Source organism: Sciurus vulgaris (assembly GCF_902686455.1).
Source record: "Sciurus vulgaris genome assembly, chromosome: 16".
In the NCBI taxonomy this organism is placed as follows: Eukaryota; Metazoa; Chordata; class Mammalia; order Rodentia; family Sciuridae; genus Sciurus; species Sciurus vulgaris.
The window spans coordinates 47,756,636-47,783,914 of NC_136477.1; the positions used below are offsets into that span (position 1 = coordinate 47,756,636).

Genomic DNA, 27,279 nt, shown 5'->3' on the forward strand with positions numbered 1-27,279 from the left:
TTTGGTGAAGTCAGACACTCATAAAGAAAACAATTATTAATCAAAAGTGAAATCTGAGGATAGGTCTTTCAAAAAGAAAAGCTTGTTTTGAAAAACAACTCACACATTTGAAAAAGTTATTTTTGTTGTTTATTCCATCTAAAAGACAAGAGGTAGGGTATCTCAAGCCTTCAAGTTCCTGAGGATTGTAATTCAGGCTGTGGAAGAAAGCCCAAAAGTCCAATCCATGGAGAAATGGCACATTACCTGCCGTATAGATGTCAAAGTAGGTGGGCTTATTGGCAATATTTCCTGAAGCTTCCAACCCTGGGCCTTTTGCAGTGACTTTGCTGGGGTCTCCCTGGGCTTTGTCAACATTCACTTCAAATGGGCTTTTGGAGATGTGCTGTCCTGCAAAGAGGACTGTGACCTGCAAATGACAAATAGGTGAGCTACAATTCCTTTAATTTCTTCTCCATGCCTCAAAGACAACTAGCAAGCCTCATGCACGGATGACCTTCTTTCCATCTTCTCAAGAGTGTACACACAAAAAGAGCTGAAACCAGGAGCAAGTAAAGCAGCCTCAGTGGGGACCACACTGACCCCATTGGCCTCAGGCTATGTCTGGGACATCATGCCTTTAGCAAAATACATACACACAAACCACTACAATTAGCCTTTCTAACAGGAAATTAATAACCACTTATTTTTTAGTTTTTTTTTTTAGTTGTTGATGGACTTTTATTATTTTTCTTTATTTTTAATGCAGTGCTGAGAATCAAACCCAGTGCCTCGCACGTGCTAGGCAAGTGCTTTACCACTGATCCACAACCCCAGTCCTTAATAACCACTTATACATGAATCTCTAGACATGTAAAGAGGGCTGCAGAACAGGCTACTATTCCCCCAGAATTTAATGCACTGTAAGATTCCAAATCCAGTGTCAAAGTGTTTTTCAAGGGAACAAGATCATTCTTAGATACATGGATTTGAGACAAAGTACAATAATTTCCATCTGCAACTTGAGTCATAGTTCTCATCATTGAAATTGTTCAAGAGATTTGGGTTGGGTTTCATGTGAACCCATACTTGGCTGGAATGAATGAATGACATCATAAATGCTTCCCTGTAAGACTTCTTTTTTTCCCAAATTCATGACGCTCTAAGAGTATAAAAAAAACTAAGGCCAAAGTTCCAGGTGAATTCACAAAAGCCCAAGGTAGTGAGTAGCATCTATGTCTCAATATGGGCCTGGTACACAGGGATTAGCCGTGGCGTGCTGTTGAGAGCTTTCTTTCAACAAAGGGCACACTCCTTCATCATCCAAGTCTCCTACAATGCAGGCTGCCTAAGGTCCTGCCCTCCAGGCCACGTGGATACCATCTCAGACAGAACTCTAGCTGCTGAGGGGAAGAGCCTGGGGGCTCCATCCCAGTCATTGCCCCAGGTGTCGAGTGGGCCACTTCCCCTGCTATAGTTAGCTGGGCTCCTCAATCCCTCAATGTAGACAGACCCTTCAGATTACCTCCAAGGGAACTTCAAGAAAGCACTAAGGACAAAGGGCCCATCGCTTAGTCACTGTAGCATCTATACTCCAGGCATTCAGTGGCCCCATGAGGTAGAGTTAGATCTTATGACATTACATAGAACTCGCCTGTGGGGTTTCAACAATGGCTAATATCTTAAGATTGATTGGCTAATATCTCAAGATAGATTCACAGGGATTTCAAATTTTTCTACAATAAGCATAGATATTTCAAAAACCTGATGTTAGGGGCTGGGGTTGTGGCTCAGTGGTAGAGTGCTTGCCTGGTATGCATGAGGCACTGGGTTCGATTCTCAGCACCACATATAAATAAATGAATAAAATAAAGGTCTATAAACTTCGAAAATAATACATATATATATATATATATATATATATATATATATATAAAGACCTGAAGTTAGCTCAAGAAAGCCACTCTTTCTGTGCTGGGGGTGGATGAAGCTCAGTGGCAGAGTGCCTGCCCAGCATGTGAGAGGCCCTGGGATCAAACCTAGTACCACCACCCAAAAAACACTCCACTTCCTAAGATCTCTTGTGCATATATCAAAAAAAGCCCAAAGAGCAGCCCGAGCTAGAGCCATGGTGCCTATTCTTACTTTGTGCAGTCCGGTGACCTTGGGCAGATATTCCACAGAGTATGTCTTGTTCTTGTCACTGTCAGGGGTCACCTGTGCCTGGAAGGGAAGATGAAAATTAGTTAGAGAAGGTGCCAGGAGTAAGTAAAGAGCATGTTGCGCCAGCCAGGTCCTGCAGCAAGCGGGCAGCTCAGGAACCCTGGAGGTGCTTGCTATTTCCTGTCCCACCATTCCTGTAGAAGATGCCAAGAGAGAGGCAGCCCAAAGTCACAGCAATAAGACCAGACGGCGCCAATGCAAGACTCATCATCTCAGGGTTGGCACTCTCCAGGTGAGGGAGAACATGAAGCAAGTAACGCAAACCTTTATCGGATCAGAAGTTATTAAGAGCTTATGAAATGCCAGATAAAATAATAAGCAAGTTGGGCATGTCTCTGGCCCAGAGGGAAAAACAGACAGTATATAAGTAAGCTTAGAATTTCAGATTGTGCTAAATGCTACCAATAAAATATAGTCCTAAGAAAATACGTAAACAGCAAGAATAGCATGTATAAAGGTCCTACGAAAGGATCCAAAGACAGGTCAGTGTGGGAAAAAAGTGAAGGGAGCAAGAATCACCAGTATCTAACACCTCAATTAATAAGGCCTTTACCAAATCCAAAGCATCCTTTATTTGATAAACACTGTGCTCTTGGGAATCAATTTCTATTACATTTCAAAGCATAGCTCTCAGGAAAGTTACTTTAACCACTGTGAGTTTCAGTATCCTTTTGACAAGGAACATTTTCATTGTGAGCTAAAATGTAGAAAACAGAGGCACAGAACCTGAACCTGTTGAAGATGCCCAGGGGATTCTGGACAGGAGAGAACATACCTCTTCTTTGTTCCCTTCTGGGTCCTCGATAAACACCATCACATCTCCCTGTCCAGCGCTAATGGTGTCCACAGTGAATTTGGCTGGCTGCTTCACCATGTTTCCAGTGGGCTCAATTCCTATCAAGAATTTACACAAGCATGTTACAAGCTGGGCCAGGTCATCAACTGCTTTGCCTCTCTCAGGGAACAGAGGTGGGACCACACCCTGAAGATCCCATGTGAGACAGACAAACTGTCATGGTCAGGATAATTAGACAGGTCCAAAGCCTTATTTTTGCCCATGTTAAATAAGCAATACCCAATTCTGAAATAGGGCAATTCAGGTAAGAGTCCATACAACAGTGAAACACAATGTGTTTGGTAACTAGTGGCAGAGCTTGCCTTATGGGAAGCAACATGGGAAGGTTGGGGGTAGAAGGCTCATTTTTTCATCAAACACCATTCTGTATGGATTGTTCTTGTTTTTTGGTGTTTTTTGTTTTTGTTTTTATTTGTGAGGTGAGGAGCACCAGGGATTGAACTCAGGAGCACTCGACCACCAAGTCACATCTCCAGTCTATTTTGTATTTTTTTTAGAGATAGGGTCTCACTGAGTTGCTTAGCGCCTTGCTTTTGCTGAGGCTGGCTCTGAACTCAAGATCTTCCTGCCTCAGTCTCCCAGCCTGCTGGGATTACAGGCAGGGGTCCCCATGCCCAGCCCTGATGTCTTCTTATACTGGGATTGGTAGGTTTTGGGGAGAACAGTCCCAGTGGTGGAGTTGCTTTGGTGTCCTGGGCCCTGATAACTGCCACCAGAATGTGGTAGTGTTGATGGCTCTTTGTGCCACAGAGGTAGAAGGACCAGTGGGGGGTAGTTGCTCCGTTGCTCCTTTACCTCCTTTTTTTTTTTTTTTTTTTTTTTTTTTTTTTGGAGGTGCTGGGGATTGAACCCAGGGCCTTAGGCTTACAAGGCAAGCACTCTACCAACTGAGTTATATCCCCAGCCCTTGATTACCTTGATTAAGTTTTTTAAAAATCATATTCAATCATTTTTCAATTCAATTTTTTTATTTTAAAATAACCAAATGAATTAATTTGAAATAGATTCACATGCAGGGGTAAGATACAATACCCTTTACCAAGTTCCCCCCACCATGGTTAACATTATGCAAAACTACAGTATAATACTGTACACTACAACCAGGTATGGTATCACAATCAGGGTATTGACATTGACAGAATCAAGACACAGAATACTATATCACCACAGGGATCCTTCATGTTGATCTCTTCAGTCTTACCCGCTTCCCTCCTACTCCACCCTCTTCTTACCCCTGACAACCACTAATCTTCATCTCCATCTCTACCATTTCACCACTTCAAGTATGTTACATTAGGAATTCTCTGTAGATTCATCCAAGTTGCTGCTTATAACAATACTTATTTTTCATTGCTGAGTAATATTCCATGTGGGGGGATTGTTTGATCATTCAGGATATGTGGGTTGTTTCTAGCTATTACTTATAAAGCTGCTATAAACATTCACATATAGGTTTGTGAGAACATAAACGTGAAATAATAATTGTATGTGTAAATATGTGTAAATATCTCCCCCTGGCTACTGACACAGAGCTCCTAAAACTCCCAGGTGCAAAGGTCTAGGAGTACTTTCTGCTCCAATGTTTGGTCTTCAACCCAGTCCCTGACACAAGACTCCTAAAACCTTTTGGGAATTTCCTAGGTAAGAGCATCTTTTGTTGTAATGAGGCTACTTTTGGTGGGTTCCTACCTGGGAGCTAGACTCCAGAAAGACCTGACATTAGAAGCCTAGAACTTTCAGCCCTGCCCTACCTTCATCCTTTTAAGAGGAGAAGGAGATAGAGATTAGTATTGATCACACCTCCATAAAAATCCCTGAGATGAAAGGTTCAGTAAGCTTCGGGTTGGTGAACACATTCACTGCCAAGAGGATGGCCCATCCCCACCTCCACAGGGACAGAACCTCCTGTATTTAGGACCCTTTTGAACCTAACTCTTTAGACCTCCTTATCGAGTGTCCATTTTTATCTGGTTATGATGTCAGCAAAGGTAAGTGCTTCCTGAGTTCTGTGAGCCCCAACAGAAGTTGTGAGTGAACTTAAGGATCCATCCCTTGTGACTAATGTCTGCAATGGGGACAGTTAAGGACTGAGCCCATAACCTGAGGTGCCTGTGCTGCCTCCAGACAGTGACAGAATCAAACTGGATTACAAGACACGCAGTTGCTGAATAATGAATTGGAATAATGGTCAAGGTGAGAAAAAAAATCAGTTTGGTAACCAGAAGTCCAAGTACTGAGGGTAAACAAAACAGCTTTCTCCCATAGTTGTGACAGTACAGAAAGAAAAAAGTTTTCTTATATAATGAGTTTTCATACTTCTGGGATAAATGCCAAGGAGTGTAACTGTTGGACTGTATCACAGTTGTGTGTTTAGTTGTATTGTTTTGGTTTTATGGTACCAGGGGTACTTAACCACTGAGGCACATTCCAGCCTCCTTTTTTTTTTTTTTTGGAGACAGGGTCTTGCTGGGTTCCTGAGGCTGGCCTGGAATTTGTGACACTCCTGCCTCAACCTCCTGAGCAGCTGGGATTTCAGTTGTTTTGATTTGAAAGATACGGCCAAGTTGTGTCTCAGCTTTACATTTCCACCAGCAAAGTAGGAGTGATCCAGATCCAGTTTCTCTGCATCCTCACCAACATTTGGTGTTATCACTAGTTTTTATTTTAGCCCCTGAGAGGGTACTGGTATTGATTCTCATTTTCTGATGTCTAACAATATTGAGCAGTTTTTCAGATGCCACTAGGAATTTGTATATTCTCTACAGAGAAAATGTTCCTGTCTTTTGCCCATTTTCTTTCTTTTTTTTTTTTTAGTTGTAGATGGCCACAATACCTTTATTTTATTTATTTGTGTGGTGCTGAGGATCGAACCCCGTGTCCCATGCATGTGAGGCAAGTGCTCTACCACTGAGCCACAACTCCAGCCCCTTTTGCCCATTTTCTAACTGAATGGTTTGATGAGTTCTGGGTAGTGGTTGTCGCGGTTCATTTTTCAACTACTGAGTTTTCCAAGTTCCTTAGATGTTCTAGATGCAAGTGCTTTGCTGGATATGTGGTTCACAAACATTTTAGCTTGCATTCTCATTCTCCTAGCTGTAAAAAGTTTTGTTTCGGGGCTGGGGAGATAGCTCAGCTGGTAGAGTGCTTGCATTGCAAACACAAGGCCCTGAGTTCGATCCCAAGTACCGCAAAAAAAAAGTTTCGTTTCAAAACACTGTTGAAGTAAAACCCAGATCCCAAGTTCTTCATCTCACAAATGACCCTTGACAATGACAAGAAGAGCAAGCCACTCTGGAGAGTATCTGCCTAAGGTCACTGGGTGGCACCGAGTGAAATAGGCAACATGGCCTGACTTGGGACTGTTTGGGGGGCTTGTTCTGATAAATGTGGAAGAAAGAGATCTTAGGAAGAAGAGTGGTGGGGTTTGTTTGTGGTAGTTCTGGGAATTGAACCTACGGCCTCAAGCAAGCTAGGCACGTGCTGTACCACCCAGCTACTCGATACACCTTTTAAAATAAGAATCCTGCCTCTATCTACAGAAATGCTTGCTAAGTTTTTGTTATTCTTATTTTCTTTTTCTTTTCCCCCCACCTCATTTTAAATTTTTTTGCTGTGTCAGGGATTGAACCAGGGCCTCAAACGTGCTACCACTGCTGGGATCTTAATAGCAATTATGCTGACCTGACAATATGGGGAAGAACTGACATCTTCACTGTTTGACATTTATAATCCATGCAAAACAGTATGCCTCGCTACTTAGATCTTTCTTCTTCATCACGATTTTTACAGTTTCTACTATACAAGCCCTATACATGCTTCATTGAATTTAAACCAATTTCTCATTTTTCCTTTTGAGTAATTGTAAATGGTTTGCTATTCTTAATGCTGGGGTCCATATGTTCACTCTCCTGTACTGACACAGAACTGAGTTTGGTACACAGCTCTTGCACCCTGTGACCTCTCTGAGTTTACTTATCCAAGGCGGGTTTTTTCCACTTTGGGTTTTGTTTTTGTATTTAAGATTCTTTGGGTTTTTCGACAAAGACAATGAGACATTCATCTGAAAATAGGGACACTTTTATTTCTGACTTTCCAATATGTATGTCTTTTTATTTTTTTAAATAATGCTGTGCTTTTTTATTTTTTTATCTTATCATTTACTTATGTATTTATTTGTTTTCATGTGGTACTGAGGATCAAACCCAGTGCCTCACACATGCTAGACAAGTGCTCTACCACTGAGCCACAACCCCAGCCCCTGTATGTCTTTTATGGTCTTTTCTTGCCTAAGTTAACTGTTGGAAGCTTCCACCTTTATGTTCAATAACAGTCTTAGGGGAACACATTCAGGCTTTCACCACTAATTATGATGTTAACTGTGGATTTCTTGAGGTAGGTACTCTATTAAACTGATAAAGTTCCTTGTTCCTCTTTTGAGTTCTTATGGGTGGATGTTTAAGTTTGTCGGATGCCTTTTCTGCAAATTGATATGGCCATGTAATTTTTCTTTGTCAGCCTATGACTTAAATATGGCAGATCCTATTGACAGATTCTTCCAACAGTGAGCCAGCCTTGCATGTGAGGAATAAATGCCACTTGGTCATGATACGTAATTCATTTTATATGCTAATATTTTGGGAAGGACTTTTTACATCTATACTCTGAGGGACACTGGTCTGCAGTTTTCTTTTTTTGGTATCATCTTAGGTTTTGTTATTGGTTTCATAAAATGAACTGATATGTCTTCTTTCCTCATATTATCTGGAAGAGATTGTGTGAAATTGGTTTAAATGCTCCTCTAAATGTTTGGTAGAATTCTCCAACAAAACTATCTGGGTCTCCAACAAAACTTTTGGAAGTTTTTAAATTTTACAAATTACATTTCCTTAATGATTTTAGGACCAATTCGGGTTATCTACTTCATTCTGGTTGAATTTTGGTAGTCTGTGGTTGTTGGGGAAGTCTACTACAGAAGGACACGTTTTCACTCACCATGTTCTACTCCTTATTATTCCAAGACTTCGTCTTTAGTTTAAATTTCCTTTCTATTCAAAGGATTTCCTTTAAAAGGCCATCTTTCTGGGTAGGAATGTTAGTGACAAATTCTTTCAGTTTTCCTTTGTCTCAGAATGTAGTGATTTCTCTTCATTCCTAAAGGATATTTTCCCTGGATATAGGATTCTGGCTTGACAATTCTTCTCTTTCAATACTTGAAAAAGGTTGTGTTACATCACTCTGGCTTCCATGGTTTTGAATAAGAAAACTGTTATTCTAACTATTCTTCCCCTTTGGGTAAGGTGCCACTTCTCTCTTACTGCTTTTAAATTTACATCTTGCTGGCGTGGTGACACACACCCATCATCTGACAACCTGGAAAACTGAGGCAGGAGGATCACAAGTTCAAGGACAGCCTGGGCAACTTAGCAAAGTCCTAAACAATTCAGCAAGACCTTGTCTATAAATTAAAAATAAAAAGGACTGGAGACATGGTTCAGTGGTAGGGCACCCATAGATCAATTCCCAGTACCAAAAAAAAAATAAACAAACATATTATCTTCAGTTTTCTGAGATGTTTCTTGTTTGGTTTTTTGGTGGGGAGTATTTACCCTGTTTGGGGTTTGCTCAACTTCTTCAGTCTATAGGTTTATGCATTTTGCCAAACTAAGAAGTCTTCAAACATTATTTCTTTGAACTGTTTTTTAGCTTTACTCTCTTTTTCTTCTCCCGGGTCTCCTCTAACATGAATATTAGATGATCTGTGATAATTCCACAAGTTCCTGAGGCTCTGTACTTTCTCTTTTTCAGATTGGGTAATATCTTTTGTTCCATCTTCCAGGTCTCTGGTTCTTTACTCTGTCCTTCCATTCTGCTATTGATCATATGAGTTTTTATTTCATTTATTGTATTTTTCAGCTCTGAAATTTCCATCCAACTGTCTATTCATCTTAACATTTGACACCCAGGGTATTTAGTGGTACTTCGCAGGAAGAACTAGAAGTCCTGCTTCATCTACCCAGAAACAATAATTTAAATTTTACTTTAAAAAAAAGTTTTATTATAGAGAATTCCAAACCCACACAGCGGTAGAGAGCTCTCCAATGAGCCCTGTGTACCCACCATCTTGTTTCAACAACCATCCACTCCATCTAGTCCTCTCACTTTCACTCTGACCTCTTCCTCCTTCTGAGTCATTTTTAACACCAACTGCAGACCTCACATTTTTCAACTATAAATATTTACTGGGTCTTTAAAAGATATTTTAAGTAAATCCTCAATACCAGGGCTGGGAATGTGGCTCGGTTGTAGAGCACTTGCGTAGCATTTGTGAGATCCTGAGTTCAATCCCTAAGCACTGCAAATAAATTAAAAAATAGATAGATAGATAGATAGATAGATAGATAAATGAATGAATGAATAAATCCTCAATATCACATCCAAAAAACTAACAATAAATCCTTAAGATCTTCAAATATTCAGTTGGAATTCAAGTTTCCAATTATCTTATAAATTTCATGACATTTTCTAACAGTCAGTTTAGAACCAAATAAGTTTCATATGTTTCTTTTATCCTTCACATCAATCTGTTTAAGACACTGAGTCATTTGTTACAATACTCTGGGTAGAGAACCCATACTGTTAGGTAAAAAATACAAAGTGAAGAAAAGACAGGACTCATGTGGTACAGAAAAAAAAAAAAAAAAACTAGAAAAAAATGCCTCAAACTTTAGTGGAAGGAAAAGAATGGGAAGTGGCTTTAACTTTATGTTTACTATGGGTTTTTCACTTTGCTTAAAATTTACATGATTGGGTAACATTTAACAAGTAAATTTAAACATGCACCTACAACATTGATAAACATCTACTTCATCTGATTCCAACAGCCTGAACAACAACTTACTGCATCTTGTCAAAGGCTTGGTTGGGCTTGTGGCCCCTGGCTAACCATGGCTGGTTGGGAGGTTGAACCACAGCCCCACACTCTGTAAACTCCTGTGGAGCTATGCTCACCAAGCCGAGAAACAGCTGGTCCCTTTGATTGCTCAGATGGAAGGGTATTTAAGGTTTGCTGTGCAGTAAATGCTTCATATAGAACATAAGTTTTGGAAAAGGTTTCTGCTGAGCTCATGGACGGATGCTTTCAACAAACCGAAGCCGGCAAGGAGCCCACCACACAAAAACCCTTTTGTGGCTCCAGGTTCACTTCACCCACAACCCAAACTAGGCAAGTCAGAGATCACTGACTGGATCTGCAAGTGCTAACTGGCTGGCCATAAGAATCTATTCAACACCCAAAAGAGAAAATAAAGCACACCTCCACCCTTTTATAAACTAGATGGAATATTCTTTATTCCTGGGCTCAGGTAGTGAAACAAAGCAAGGAGCCACAGAGGAGCAAGCACAAAACTGGCCCTGGCTTTCATTTCACCATGGGACAAGATAATGTCTCACGGCCCCACCTGTGAGGCCTCACACTATGGCCTCACACCTAAAATGACCCTTTTGCTGTCCTACTTTAAAAGGGAAAAGAAGTTAAACACAGAATTGCTAGGTGGCCCAGCAATTCCACTGTGGAATTAAAAGCAGGGACTCAGATACTTACACATCGCGTTCACAGCAGCATTATTGACAATAGCTGAGAGGTGGAAACAACTCAAACATCTATCAACAGACACATACATAAACAAAATGTGGCACATGCATATGATAGAATATTATTCAGCCATAAAAAGGAATGAAATTCTGATACATGACAATGTGAACACTGAACATACATGCTAAGAGAAGTAAGCTAGACACAAAAGCACAGATATTGTTTGACTCCATTTCTATGAGGTACCTGAGACAGAGAGTAAAAGAGAGGTTACCAGGAGGAGAGAATGGAGATGCGATATTTTAGTGAGTGTGATATTTTTGTTTGGGAAGTTGAAGAGTTCTGGAAATGAACAATGATGCTGCCATTGTGAATATACTTGATGCCACAGAACTATACACTTAAAAATGGTTCAAGTGAATTTTCTGTTATGTACACTCTACCATGATTTTTAAAATACAAAAAGCTACACATATATAAATATGAAAGAAATTGAGGTCTGTTTCCTCCTCCTGTCTCTAACACTTACAAAGAGACAGAAGGAGGAAATGGCAATGACCAGCCACATTCCTGAACCGGAGTGAGTCGTCACATTCTAGAAAACAGCACTGTGAAAGGAAGCCGTGTCACATTTAACAATGGGGAAACGGGACAGCCAGTGATAAGGTTATTACACACAAGCATTTTATACTTTGATTAGATTCAATGTGTTTGGTCAATTTTGTCGACCAGGGATTTGTTTTTGTGGCTTTTTTACCTTTAGAAGGAAGCAAAATCTTCCAACTCAGGGATTCCTCACTCCAGCCACAGCTTCGGTTACAGTTCAGAGAAAGCAAACGTGAGCATGCAAATGGGAAGAGGGCTTCCAACAAAGTCCCCAGCTCCCACAAACACGAACCACTGCACAGACCCCACTTCAAGGCCAGAGAGAACCTCGAGCAGCAAGCGCGTCCTCACTAGCACTAGGCTCTCCGTGAGTCTAAAACGTGCCAAAAAAGACCAATGAAAGGACCCAGCCATTGAAGATGAGGACAGCACCTGGTCAACACCTCTGGCCTAAAATGTATCATCTTAAGGATGAGCTGATGCCTACAGGGAAAACAACATTACTCAAAGGGAATGTGTATACAGGACATCCTGTGAGATGCATGCCTGGGACTCTCCAGAAAGTCAATGCTACTAGGGGGGCGGGGGGAGTTTGGGGTAATCAGTCTATCTTTAAAGAGTCTAAAGAGGAGAAACAAACAAATGTAGCACATGAACTCTAATCAAATCTTGGTCTTTTCTATTGTAATAGAAAATTTTCAGAACAATTTGAATACAAACCAGATATCAGAAGATGTGAAATTATGGTCAGTTTTCTCATATGTGATAATGAATACTGTGGTTACATAAGAGGCTATCCTATTCTGAGGAGAAGCTTACAGATGAGTTGAGATGTGAACTGTCACTATACCTGCTACCTTTTTTTGGCCCTAGGGACTGAACCAAGGGATGCTCTATCACTGAGCTGCAACCCCAGCCCTTTTAACTTTTTATTTTGAGACAGATTCTCTCTGAGCCACGAAGATCTGCATAAAACTCGTGATCCTCCTGCCTTAGCTTCCCCAGTTGCTGGGATTATAGGAATGCACCACTACACCCAGCTTTACTTTTAAGTCATTTAACAAGTGCACACGTGCGCGCGCGCGCACAGACACACACACACACACACACACACAAATGTAAACACAAAGCCAAAAGAAAACTATTCAGTTAGAATGGTAACAACTATTAATTCTGGTAAGGGATACCAGAATTGGATATAGTGTGTGTAAACATTATCCCAAAAGCAATTATGAAAATTAATAAAACACACTTCTCTTCCCCATAGAAAAGGAACTCACTGTATCTCACTGTGCTGATCATTACCAGAAATCAAACTGTGCAGATACAAACTTTTCAAAGTTAATGTGCTTGAAGTCAGGTGCCAAGCAGGGCACCAATGCCTTGAAATGCTTCGACCCAGTCTTACGTTCCGAGCAGTACTATGTTCTAAAGATGCCTCAGAGTCATAAACAGGATGTCTCAATAAGGAAGTTTCTGCCAGGGGTTAACAATAGCTCCCACCCCATCTGGAAACCAGAGGCCACTTTTGCATAACAGGAGAAATGAATCAGAAGCCAGATGACCCAGGCTTTTGCCTGCCCCACATCACTGACAGGTGACAGGCTCTGACTCCTCTTCTGCAAATGGGAGCAATGGCCCCTTCTTTGTCCCAGGGTCACTGCATTAATATCACAAAGCAGCAAGCTCTTCATTCCCTATCATAAGATGGTCAGAAATAAATGGATCTCAAGGTTTAAAAAAAAAAAGTGACAAAAAAGGCTTGGGGTAACTGGAAGGATTAAGCCTGTCCTGTTATCTTGATTCTGAGAACATTCCTAGTAAAACCACATAACAATCTCCAAAACCAGAAGACAAGCCTCACAGCCAAAAGGAAAAGCTCTTACCTCTGCCATAGGCCCTGGCTTTCTTTGGGTTGAGTTTGGGTTTAAGAGGAGCTCCTGGCTTGAGTTTGGCTTTGGGGAACTGAGACAGGTAAGTCATGACCGAATGCTCATCCACATCCGGGTGAATAATTTCTTCAGGAGTGATGACCTAGAAAAACAACATGGCAGATAAATACCCAGAACATCTCACTTCGCAACTGCAAATTACGCAAATGGCTCTTAAACCGAATGCTACAAATGTTAAGAAATTGAGTCAGCTTCTCATTGAAGTGAACTACATTAAACCAAAATGCCAAGATCAGTGTTTTCAACCTCTTAGGGGTTAAAGCTGGGGGATTTTCCCAGTAAATTCTCCACATAATTTCCAGAGATTCATTCCTCCCTCCCAAAAATAAAAGACTCCTCTCACTCCCCTCATCAAACTTTCCCAAAAGGATAAAGCAGTCCACTATGGCAAGACAGGAGGAAGAAGAAAGAAGGACACCCACAGGATTAGAAAATACCATTTAAAAAAGCACACAGAGGGCTGGGGATATAGCTTAGTTGGTAGTGTGCTTGCCTTGCAAGCACAAGGCCCTGGGTTTAATCCCTAGCACTGCCCCCCGCCCCAAAAAAGGAAGCACATAGATAAACCAGCCTCTTATTCACTGTCTACATCTTCATTAACTCTACTAATAAAAATAAACAAAATCGGGCTGGGGAGATAGCTCCTTTGGTAGAGTGCTTGCCTCACAAGCACAAGGCCCAGGGTTCAATCCCCAGCACTGCAAAAATAAATAAATAAATAAATAAACAAAATCAGTAAGAGAAAATACAGGGACATATTCTATGTGGTCTCAATCTATCAAGAGTCATTAAAAAATAAAATGGGGAGTGGGTGAATTTCTCCTGACACTCAGCTTAAGAGCCAAGATTAGACCCACACTTGACAGGTAACCACCATGAAGGTGTCAACAGTCTCAGTTCCAACACTAATCCAGGCCTAACAGCATGCCAAATGCTCTCTGTCCCCAAAAATAGTGCTGAGCAGGTAGGCCGCACCTCCTTAAACAAAGGGAAGGCTAGGTCTCCTGACCCAGGTTAACCAAACACAATAAACAGATGTATCCAACTTCCCCCTCCCTGACATAAAAAGCAACAAAGGAAAACATTCTGATGATTAGTCTGCAAGAACAAAATAGCTCTTTGGGTTTGAACAGTGGCCTGCAATACATTCCGTGCAAAGTTGATATGCACAGGTTTGGCATTTCTCCCCAGCATCTCCTCTAACAACTTCACAGCGCTAACATCACATGAATGTCAAAAGGAGAGGGTTTTAGGTTTAAGAGGAGATGAAAAACATACCACACCACTTCCTGAGGATGAATGAGCCAAGAAATGGGTCATGTAGCACAGATATGATTTCAAAACCAACCCAAGGAAATAGACAAGTTTTTCTCCCAAGGAATCCTGTTACAAAATACACTGAACTCAGCACTGAACAGCAACTCAGATCTTAATGGAGCCTACAGTGAGGTCCTCAGCCCCACAACACCGACTACCTACAACTTCTCTTTAATCAGGGCTTTGACCATGGCAGTCATGATTGTTTAACTAGAAGGCGTAGTTTTTTGAGAAAGGAACACTGGATTTCCTCCCTGCTATGAAGAATGGATACCAACTAAGCAATGTGGCTGTCACAGATGGTATCTTAGTCTTTTTTTCAATTTCTTTTGTTATTTATGTGACAGGATATGGGCAATACAAATTCTTCCACAATTCCCATTAATGGTGAATTATCCTTGTTTACAATGTTCTAAGTCCTATGACTTTCCCTGCTAAAATATCAGAATAAAATTACTTTTCTTATATAGGTAAAAGATGATTGAATACTGGCAAGCTCTTATGGTTTGACCTACTAGTTAAGGTCCACATTTGCTATCTGGGGCTTAAAGACTGCCTTTGAAATATTTGGAGCAAAAAAAGAAAATATGTGGAGACGGTGAGAGGAAGTCCAGGTGGCATTTAGCCCTAGGGACACTGAGGTTGGGCTGATGTCTGTCGCTGGCCCAAGCTGTACTCTGCAGGCCACGCTGGCTGCGCATGTAGCCAAGGACACACACGGACACAGGATGCTCCTGGCGAGTGAGGTCCATGAGGCACCCACAGTCTTGAGTTGCTCTCAAAGTGGTGATGAAAGAAGAACACCTTCCAACATCTGAGCTCTTTCTGCCCAGCCAGCCCTCCCAGGGTCTGCAACAAAGGATTCTTCACCTCTTTCAGACTAACAATTTTTTTTCTGTGTAGTATGCTTACATAGTAATAAATATGGATTATCATTGTATACACATACACACACACAAAGACAAAGTTTGACAGCAAGTAACAATGAAGAATGATGTAAGATTTTTGGGTGTTCTAAAAGCACCTACATCCATGAGAACCTATTACTACGGGTAAACTGAGGCAGGCAGGAGAGTGCCGGAGGCAATGTTCTTGCAAGCCTGAAAGCCAAGATCAGACTGACCCTCTGAATCAGAAAAGTATCCAGAGTGACGAAAAAAACCAGCCTCGTAGGACACAGCATGTGTGTTTATACCTGTGGGACACCCAACCAGTCGTCCGCCTGCTGCATGGCTTCTCGGGCATTATCCACAGGCTTTCGTGGATCCCAGGACTCCCAGTCTGGGCACAGACCTGTTAACACAAAAGACGTTTTTAGCATTACCTGACCAAAAGAAGCCACATGCCTAAAACAAAATCCATGTACTCTCTGAACTCAAGAGAACAATTTCTTCCAAAAATCTCAGTGCGTTATATATTTTGAGGATCACAGATAGGAATGTGCCAGTGTGGAAACTCTTCTACGTTAGTAGAGGTTTCTCCTTTAGGCTGTTATGTTCTTGCATTAAGATAGGGACTCCCCATTCCTTCAAGGTCTCCTATGACAAACAAGGCCTATAAAATTATGTGGGCTTCATGACTTTTGCAGGGAGAAATTCTTTTGACCCTATTCCTGTAAAGAGCTGAAAAAACCTGAACTAGGGTCTGTGTGATTCAAAAATCTACTTGCTTGAAGACACAGTCATATAATTATTTTAAACGTCTTTATAAGCACAAGTAGTACAGAACTAGAGTAAAAATCCTCAGATTTAAATTGGGAAGAGGCATTCTAAATTCTGTTTTTTTAGATTAATGTAAGAAGGCACTAGGAGATAAACTAATGCTGTGATTCAAGTTCTTCCTGAATAATATCAAGTTATGGGTTCTCAAGGAAGAATGCAGCTTAAATCAGCCCTCCTCTTTCACTCAAACGACAGTAGCAAGTACTCCTTGGAGTGTATTCAGAACCACTACCTTATTAGATACTACTGTGACTTGGACGTGGTAGGGCACACCAGTAATCCCAGCAATTCAGGAAGCTGAGGCAGGAGGACCACAAGTCTGAAGCCTGCCTGAGCAACTTTGTGAGGCCCTGCCTCAAAATGAAAATAAAAAGGACTGGAAATATACCTCAGACTGGTAGAATACCCCTGGGCTACCCCTGGTGACTGCAAAAAAACAAAGAAACATAACAAAACCAAACCCTAATGTGCCTAGCATATACAGATCACTCAGTAAATGGAAAATACAATTATCAGAGCAAATTTTATTAAAAACAATTTTAGGGGGCGCATGTAAACACTGGCTCTGGTTTTTCTATTGAGTGTATAGCAGTAAACTCTACCCATCAATCTAAACCCTCCTAGTGAGGATAATTATAATCTTGGTGAACACTGAACCACTCAGAAAAGAGCCCATCAAGGGTGGAAAAGACTCCAACTGGATCCTGATCAAGCACTATTCCATAGCAATACAGAAAGAAAGGGGTGAAAAAAGCCATATATAGTCAAACCAGTGGTTAATAAAAACAAGAAGTTTCCACTCCATGGAAGTTTTTAGATTTTCATGCCAAGCCACCTAAGAGGGTCACATATTTCTGCCAAAGCCATTGAGAAACCAGGCACCAATGTGGGAAGACACAGGACTTTGGAGTCTGGAAGCTAAATCTACAGTCTGCTCCAAGTATAAGCACTGTGGCCTTTGCTGGGAATTTAGATGACTAGATTCAATGCTCCAACATATCTATGGACATACCTAGAACATCTGCTACCGGAAGTGTGAACAGAGTCATTTTTAGTTTCATTATTTGTCATACAGTGGGCTAAAACCAGGAGACACATACCAATCACAGCAAAGGTTGCCTTCCCTAAACCCAGAGGTTTAGGGTCCAATGACTCCCAACCCAAGAGATGATTTAGGCAGACAGGACACTTACCTGGAGCGCAACTGTCTACCAGGGCTCCCAGGGCTTTGCCATCCTGCCAGTTCTGGTTGAAATTGGTGATGGGCAAGTAGGGAATCTTGTTCTGAATCCACCCCAGAAGCCTCTGCTTTGGTGTCTGCTTCTTGGCATCGTCATCCCCTTCATCCTCCCACACGGGCATGGAGATGGAATAGTGGAGAATCAGCGTCCACACCAGACCCAAGATGAGCTTCAGGTTCCCATCCACAATGGCTTTGCTATCTGTGGAGACAGGCATAGGTGTGATCATTCTCTTGGGTGACATAAGTGCAAATCATGCCCTCTGTAAAAAAGCAAATGAAGTTCTTGCCCCTGAGATATTTGAGAGTCAAGGGGTGAAATGCTAGGATTTGCATCAAAATACTTGAGGATGGGAACAGAGGAAATGATTCCAAAGTGTTGTTCTCATGATGCATGTTGTGCATCATGAGAATGCACTATACTTATAATACCTTATGTGTACGCTTAAAATTTTTCATAAAAGTTTTTACAACTTACAAAAAAATCATTTCAGAAATATAGACAAAGGGGCTGGGGATAAAGCTGAATTGAAAGAGTACTTGCTTAGCAGGCATAAGGCCCTGGGTTCAATCCCTAGCACCATCCAAAAGAAAGAAAGAAAGAAAAAGAAATATAGACAATAAAAAGAGGTGGCGACATCACAATGAAAATCACCTGCTAACCTGGTGGCACAGTCCACTAGACTATATGTGTGTATGTTTGTATACACTAATGTCACAGTGTTTGCTGCCCTGAATTTATATTATATATATGGTTGACTGCTTTGCAGTGCCAGGGATGGAACCCAGGGCCTCACACGTTAGGTAAGTGCTCCTCCAATGAGCTGCATCCCCAGTCCTACCATCAGCTTTCACTAATAATTATGGTCTAGTCATCCTTTCCTTATAAAAACTGTTCCTGTTTATACTCCTATCTACAGGTTTAAGAAGACAGCTTCCCCTTAAATCTCTCTAACGCTAGATGCTATCATTTTTGACAAAAGTTGACAAGTCACTTTTTCAAAAGAAGAAATCATTAATAGTTAAAATGACACAACTGGGCAAAGCCAGAGTAAGTGGTAAGCCAAAGTCATAGCCCCTTTCAAGTCTTCCCTCTGCTTAACAAAATATGCTATACTTTGGTGAGCCCTTCCACCTCTCTGTAATTTTCCAATTTTTATCTACACCCATCAAAACTCAAACACTGCTGAGCACAGCAGTGCATGCCTGAAATCTCAGCTACTCAAGATACTGAGACAGAAGGATCACAAGTTTGAAGCCAACCTGAGCAACTTAATAAGACCCTGCCACTGAGCTGGGGGTGTATCTCAGTGGTACAGCAACCCTGGATTCAATCCCCTATACAAAGGAATTTTTAAATCTCTTTAAAAAGCTCAGGCATTATAAACATTATCTTTACAATCACTATTTCCCTCTCCCTTGGTTTCTTCTCTCTCTTCCCCCAAACATCCTCCACAGTTACTATCCCGTTCCACACCACAGGGACTCCAAGTTGAAAACATTAGAACCATCTTGGGCTCCTCCTTGAAACCCCTGGTACAGTTTGCACAGTTTGCCCAAATCTCTTGGCAAATCCTTCTCTAGACCTTCCCAATAAACATGCAGCCTTCTTCCCTTCCACAGCATCTCTGACAACCATGAAAAAATTAAGTTGCTGTTCACCTAACCCAGCACCATTTTTCTAGTCCCAACTTTCTGGTCCCTACTTCCATAGTTAACTCCTTAAACATGCAGCACCTTCAGAACCTACACAAGTTCCAGTCAGTTTTATCCTTGTCACCCCCGACCCACCCACTATAACCCATTCTCAGGCTCAAAGATGGCCTATTCCCCCAGGACATCTTATTCTGAGCCCCAGGACCCCTTAGTATTCTATATCCTTTTGATGGAAAGACCCTTCACCCCATCCTCCTACAGGACAAACCCTGGCTTATCATTCAGGCACCAAACCCCAAGTTTGGTGGTGTTACATCCCCAGCAGCATGTGTATGATCACCAGGGTCCTTTCCCTCAACACAGAACCCTCTATCCATTTCCCCGACTTCTACCCTCAGGCCCCAGGAATGTCTGGCAGAGAGTGACCAATCCTTCTTCATCTTTGAGTCATCCCTGTGCCCCGCCACAAGCCACCTGGGTTAGATATGCACCAGATTGCACATGATGAATCCCAACTACAACCACATGAAAAACATACTCACACGCCGCTAAGGAGTGCATGGTCTGCCACTCAAAACTGAAAGGCTGAGGGCTTTCTAAAAATTAATCTGCTTATTGTTGGATCTCTTACAACAAAAGATCCTCTAAAAGCCCACACCCAAACCCAAAGGAACCAGGAATTAATTTCACAGTTACAGATTCAGTCATAATAAAACCTGACCATGTACACTGGACAAATAAAGATTATCATGAACTGGCTGGTAAGACAAACTAAATTCAAGCACTCTTCACTCCAAGTTAAGGTGTCCAAGGACTTTCTATGTAACCAACTGTGCAAATAACAACTTTGAAGCACGACTATCTACATAATTCATAGTACCCAGTAAAAAAAGGAAATGTAGGGCCCCTTACCCCAAGAGCATGGAGAATTTTAAGACTACAACAGCATTAAATCAAGTGGAGAGCCCTCTGAACACACAGGTCATGTGAACATGAGGCCAGTCCTGCTTCAAAGGTCCTCCAGTCAATATAGGAGCAGTGGTCAGCATAAAACCCTGGATCCTGCACAGAACTTGACATCTGAGCAATTAATTCATCCCCAGGACCAGACATTTCTCCAGCTGGCAGTCCTTGACCATGACGAAAATTTCTGGACAACCTGTTACAGGTTGTCTTTGAAATGCCTTTCATTACCAACTTAACTACCTATTGATTATCAGAATTTCCTAGTCAAATTTCCATTCCAGTTTCCTTTATTAAAGCTAAAGGTTTGAAGAACAACATTCCAAAAATGTGGACAGTCAGGTGAAGTGGCGTATATCTGTAATTCTTGACTGGGGAGGCTGAGGCAGAAGGATCACAAGTTTGAGGCCCTCAGCAATTTAGTGAGGCCCTAACCACTTGATAAGACCCTGCCTCAAAATAAAAAATGAAAAGGGCTGTGAATGGAGCTTAGTGGTTAAGTGCCCCTAGGTTTAATCCCTAGTACTTTAAAAAAACAAAACAAAACAAAACAAAACAAAAAAATGGGAGGGTGAGAAAGAGAAAGTGGGGGAGTGAGGCGTATGTATGCACATTTACAACTAGTCAGAATAACAGTGGTGGCCTGGCACAGAGTGGCATCAGTCTCTTGCACCCTAAGGAATTTGGATGAACTAAGCTACAGGTCACCAGTGTGCAAAACTCAAAACCTCCCTGAGTTTCGTACTGAACGTTTTTTCAAAAGCAAACCTGAAGATTTAATGCGTAACTCAAAACACAAAGCCAGTTTGCTGTTTTGTTGTACTTTTATCCAGCTTACACATGCTGCTCTAAAGGAAAAAGACAAGAATCTTTTTTAAATCAAAAAGATTTGGGGGGGGGGGAATATGACTTAGTCAAAGTCTGAGCCAAATTTATGAAAAATATAATGCCCAGGATTCTGTTTCCAATGAATTCAAGGTGGGTGTCCAAACGGGAAAGCCCCCATTATGGTCTCGCTGGGATAAATGATACCCTCAGTCTGCTGTTCTAGGAAACTGGAGGGAAAACAGTCCTTGTTCCCAAAGTGATTTTGACAGGTGAAGGTTCAAATGCCTGACCACACTTTTGGAACAATAAAAAGATGGCAACTTACCCAAAAGGCCTCCCCAGTTCCCATCCACAAGAAACAGGAGACTCCCCAGGCCTTGAAAACAAAAAGCTACACAGCATCACAGAATCAGTGTCTGACTATTACCACAGATTACAGAATTTTCAGACCCCGAGTGTGCTCTGCAATGTTTATACTGACTGTAAACATGGAGCAGAAATGTAAAAGGAGGGGCTAGGGCTGCAATGCAGTGGTAGAGCGCTTGCCTCGCGCATGTGAGGCACTGGGCTTGATACTCAGCTCCACATAAAATAAGTAAGTAAAAGTATCATGTCCATCTATTAAAATAAAAATTAAAGAAAAAAAAAGAAATGTAAAGGAAGAGAGAGGCCAGATTGGCCAAAAGCCTCTCTACACTGAGAGTTGCCTCTTTCAGAAATAAGATAAACCAGTACCCAGCATGCCTGCCTATCTCCTGGCGGGGACAGATTTCAATGTACTGTAATCTGGCCATACATTTCTCCTCCCAAACGCCAATTGCAATTCCTATATAACCATTCCTGGTTCCGGACAACACTGACCCTCAAATCATACAGCCTTTCTCGAACTATATTAAACTATCTAGTGTTGCTTTTAAGTGACGACAGAAGCTTTTTTTTTTTTTTTTTTTTTTTTAAATAACTAGAAAATTCTGTTGAGCTACTGCAAATGCTGGGATGGAATTTTATATCACTTCTGTACATCAGTTCTCTAGTCCTTGTTAAAATGCATTCCATACATGCAATGGGGGTATTTACAGGTGAAAGGCAGCTATTTTTACTTACTCTGCAAAAGGATCTTGGAAAAGTCTACTTAGTGGACCAGTTCCCCAGAATCGGGGAGACAGTGGCCTTTCCGCTCTCCATTCCCATGGGAGGGGCCAATCCATGCAACCACTTGTATATTCATCACATCCAACACTGCACTATCCAGGGTTCCTGGAAGCCCATTCCTTCTCAGCCACTCTCAACAATTAACCAAGGTGAAAGGAGTGGTAACCCATGAAGAGAAAGACAACAGGTTATCCTTTGGTCACAACACAGCTAACGGCAAGGTCAGAAACAGCCAAAGAGTAACTGTAGGAACCAAGGAGTAATAGACTGTGCAGCTCAGACATGTCACCAAGGTCATGCTCCACACTATGACTTCATCTTTTGGGAACAGGATGTCATGCGCTCTGCTCCCTGTCCTCTCAGTTCCATCACCCTCTGAGAGGCAGCATGGCAGAATGGTTGCAAGAATAGACTCCACACCAGCAGCAACTCGACTAGGTTTTTCACTTTGAATGACCCTTCCTCTCCCATCTATTAAGTAGAAATGTGAACAATTTCATGGGGTTGTTGTAAAGAGTAGGTAGATCAAAGAATACCAAGATTGAGCACAATGCACTATACATAGTCGATACTTAATAATTGTTACCTCTTTCCTTTCCTGACTCATTCACCAATATTTGAGCACCTGCTGTGCCAAACGCTCTTCCCTAGAGTCAGAAAGCCAGAATCCATAACTCAAGTGTTATCAAAGTCAAAAGAAGTGTGCTATGAATTTACATGATTGAAATGTTCAATTTTCAATTCTCTAAGACAAGCAATTCATTAGGTAGGCCAAGCTCTCCTGTCCCAAGGGGATGCAGATCCATCACATTGCAGTAAACCTGGGACCTGTGAAGTCTACGCAAGGAGGATGCTTCTCAGTTGAATGGTAAAAAGAGACCAAGATGGCCCGAGCCCCAACCAAGAGGCACCCAGAAAAAGTCCAGGAACTGAATTCCTGACAATTTATCACACCTTCCTGAAAGAGAGTGTAGAATTTTGAGCAGCCCCTTTGGGCTGGATGTTCAGCTCTCCCTGGACTACCTGGCTTCATGGTGACCCAAGTTCACCCTCCATCCTTGGTCTGCAGCCCACCTGGTCTGGAATTCCCTTCCCATCTCCTTTTTTTCCTGGGTTGGCTAAAGCCTCTTCTGCATCATCCAACTCCACAAAACTAAAACAGTTTCCCTGTAAAGCACACCTCAGGGTGTACGCCCTTCTCTTTCAGTGCACCTCCTACAACTGTGGTCAAAGAATCACCTGTGTGGCACATCTGCCTCCTCTGTCCAAAGGTTTGGCCCTCACAAAGTCAAGAACCCAGTCAGTTTTGCTACCAACTCCCTCAGCTCCCTGGCACTCTCTCACTTCCAGTGCCTTAGGAAAGGCAGTGCTGCATGTTATAAAGTAGATGCAAAAAAAGGAAACAGGGTATGGCAGTGTGCACCCTAGTCCTAGCTACTTGGGAAGCTGAAGCAACTTGAGTGGTCCAGCCTGGGAAACACACCAAGACATCAGTCTCAAAAAAAAGAACATATACAGTCTCTTCAGACAGAAATCTAAACTGCTCCAGGCTGTGGCCATCTCTGCACACACACACCCCAACCCCCACTCCCACCTGTAACACAGCATGTGGCAGGACAGAAGCCAGGGAGAGATCAGAAAAGGTACAGACTGTAGGTGGTGGGCTCAGCTCCATCACCCACTCTCTCTTCACCTGTAAACTGAGATAATGCTGAAACATGAGTGTAGGATTGCTGGGAGGACCAAATGCAGAAACATCACCAGCACTCAGCTCTCCACACCGTGCTAATAATATTGCATACTAATATTCTTATCGTCACTGATTTCCACATACTTTTATCAACCTTGAGACAGAAGACAAAGGGAGGAAGAGAAAGTGAAAGTTTAGCAATTCAAGGTAGAGCCCTGCAACTTTGCACTGGGGCTTCCTGTCAGCTTTGGCTGCCTGGGTGAGCACGCAGCAGCAGCAGCCTGTAGAGGGCTGCTCCAAGGTAACCCCACACTGCAGCTCCGATCACCTGGTCCGAACCCTGGGCAGCAAGACCCAGTGCCCACTGACGTGCCACATCAGCTCTGCAGTTTCTCTCCAGCCTGTCTCTTTTCAGACTACTCAGGCAGGGAGTGGCTTGAATTGCAGCTCTCAGTGTTAGTCTAAACAAGAAGGTGGCCTGGACTAACACTCTCCTCAGTGAACATCTAGTATGGATGCCTGGAATCCTAGCCTATTCCTGAGACTAGCTTAAGAAGGCTCCACCTCAGTCAGTTGCCCAGGGCCGGGGTCACATTTCCAAGGGTGTAACAGCCCATTCACATAGCAGATGATGGATGGACTGTGCACTTTGGCTTAGGTACTCCCAAGATCCCTCAGCAGGATGAAGTGGGTCAGACCAGCTTCTCTCCCCTCTTCTCTCTTAGCCCTTGGCAAACCAGTAGAGGGGCAGTATGAAATGAGGCAGATTCTTGCAACCAGGTGACTGCGGCCCTGGTGATTCAAGTGTATCTGGGGAAAATGTTTTTTCCCCTTCTCCCCAGGAATGCAGCTTCCAGAGAGACAGCTCTTCCCAGCCTTTCAGTGGTGTGGCTATGTCACCAATGGACAGTGAGCAGAAGTGAAGCATACCCTCACTTTGAGGCCCTGGGTCATGGTTAGGTGTTCTCCACACACTCTCCACCACTACCAGCCACAGTCACCTCATTGTGACCTGCCTAGGGAGAGGCCTGGCAAGGCAGGGGAAGAAACCTGGGTCCCAGAATCAGGTGCCAACCTGAGCATGAAAAATACCAAGCTTTCACATTCTTTCCACTGTTCTTTTTCATTTTTATTTTTATTTTCTCTTTTTTTTTTTTTTTTTTTTTTTTTTTTTGACTTCTTCGTTATGGTAGTTGAACTACAACAGGAGGGCATTCTGGGCTTTGGAAGATCTAAGTCACATGGGCTTATTCCAATCATTAAGAGAAAATGCAGACCACAATAAAATAAGGATAGACCGAGAAACTGGGGCCAGCTGGATTTCTGATTCTCTTTCCTGCTCGTGAACTGTTCACAGATTGCAAAAGAGCCTTTGGACTTGATTATTACCCATCACCATGTCAGGGTTCAGTTAATAAGTTTATTCATTCAGAAGGTCTTTTATGTTAGTAATTTTTCATGATAAAATACTCCATGGTGTTGGCATATGGTGTGAGAAGTCTTTAGCTGGGTTGAGAAGGACTTTGAGGCCACATCTGGACTCAGCAAGAAAGACTGCTAAAATGGATTACCAACACCTGCCACAAACAAGGTATGTATAGTGGAAGCTCAGGAAAGATTACTGTACAGATTGTTAATGTCTGTCCTGGCAAGGCATAGAGAAGGGGTGGCCAGGATTTTTCTGCAACAGAATTGGGTAAACATTCCCAAATCTCTAATTTGAAATTTCTACTATAGGCCCATAAAACATTCCTTATGCATCACCTCACACTTCAAATTTCCTATTTTATAAACTATCCCTTCCGTTTCTCACTTGCTGGACAAATTTTGTCTGAAATGGTTGGAACCAACCGTTTCATAAATACCTGATTTTTGTTTTGGCACAGAGAGTTTGGTGAACTTTCAGAGCACAGATTGATGATGAACTACTTTGCAAACACCCTATTTTATGGTTAAGAAGTATCACTTTATTTAAAAGTTCTATTTTGGGACTGGGGATGAAGCTTAGGAGTAGAGTACCTATTATGAGTGAGGCCCTGGTTTCAAATCCCTGCCAAAAAAAAAAAAATAGATAAAATTTTTAAAAAAACTTTTTTTTTTTTTTTTCAGTGCTAGGGATTGAACCCAGGGCCTTGTGCTTGCAAGGCAAGCATTCTACCAACTGAGCTATATCCCCAGCCCAAAACATCCATTTTTATCACCCCGTGATTTTCTTTTCCATTCCACTTTTGAAAACTTTTAGAAATTAGTTTATATCTAACAATAAAGTCACCCTGAGATCTGGGATTAGTGGTACACACCTGTAATTCCAGCAACTCAAAAGGTTGAGGCAGGAGGATCTCAAGTTTGAGGCCAGCCTCAGCAATTTAGTGAGACCCTGCCTCAAAATAAAAAGGGCTGGTTGTAGCTCAGTGGTAGAGTGCCCCTGGGTTCAATCCTCAATACCCACTTCAAAAACAAACAAACAAACATACAGGACTAAATGATGAGATGGGTATATTAAAGGGCCCAGATTATAGTACCCTTTCACTTACTATTATTGGGAAATCCTCAAATAATTAACAATTATAACCTTGTTAGAAAAATTTAAAGAAAGAAGAAAAGACACTCCAAAATGGTCAAAACAGTGCATTTTAAACTAGGTTTTTACCCGCAAAGCTATAGATCCCCACACAAACTGTTAGTCACTCAGTGACTAATAGGACAAGGCCCCCAAGGACTCCTGAGCATAAGCAGTAAGTTGAGGAGCTCAGTGTCCAGACTCTGGGAGGCTCAGGTTAAACCCCAACTGGAGCCCCTGAGACCTCTGCATGGTGACCATCAGGCCCTGGCTACAGCTTCTAGCTACCACTGCTATGAGAACGTGTCCAGCTGAAATAACAAATGCTGGCTGTGAATGGAGATCCTCCTGTCCTTTTGACTCCAACTCAGTTTGTCACATGCAGAGGCCACCTCACCTGACAAGCAGTTCCTTCTCTGGGAGACAAGCCAGGCCCACCCAGAGGCCCTGTGCACATGCAATCCTCAGAGAAGCCCTTGAGGAAAGGAACGAGGGCAGGATAAACCACACCTGGGGAAAGACTCCTAAGAACCTCTTCTCCTATGTCAATGGCAACAAAAATGGGGGAACAGCTCTCTCTTCCAGACCTTCCCCTGAGCCAGGCCCTATGCGCCATGCATCCCCCCCTGAAACCCTCACAATGATCCTAGTGGCTCTCATGGTTAATCCCATTTTACAGGTGAAGCAACAGAGATCCACAGACACGAAGCCAATTGCCAAAAGTGACAATAAAGAAGAGCCTAGATTTTGTTACCAGAGTCCAAACGCTTGCCATTTCTATGAACCTACAATATGTCACAGAAGCTCAACGAGATGAATCTAGAAGTTATTACTCTCATTTTGCAGATGAGAACACTGAATGAAAGTCCCACACTAGTAAATTTTTGTCCTTGGGAGGTGAACCAGGTGTCTCTGACCTCCAGGAAGGGCCTCTGAACTTCTACC

General features: G+C 42.2%; 1 protein-coding gene across 6 annotated transcripts in view; it reads right to left on the minus strand.

Moving 5' to 3' along the window:
* The window catches only part of FLNB (filamin B), a 144,561-nt gene that overhangs the window by 66,741 nt on the left and 50,541 nt on the right, over window positions 1–27,279 (minus strand). For all 6 annotated transcript variants that reach the window (XM_079116385.1, XM_079116384.1, XM_079116388.1 and 3 more), the window contains exons 2-7: window positions 17,439–17,687; window positions 15,720–15,817; window positions 13,142–13,289; window positions 2,978–3,096; window positions 2,125–2,202; window positions 247–409 (exon numbers count right to left, since the gene is read on the minus strand). In XM_079116385.1, the coding sequence (XP_078972511.1) occupies window positions 247–409; window positions 2,125–2,202; window positions 2,978–3,096; window positions 13,142–13,289; window positions 15,720–15,817; window positions 17,439–17,687 (855 nt within the window). The remainder of the gene's footprint in view (window positions 1–246; window positions 410–2,124; window positions 2,203–2,977; window positions 3,097–13,141; window positions 13,290–15,719; window positions 15,818–17,438; window positions 17,688–27,279) is intronic.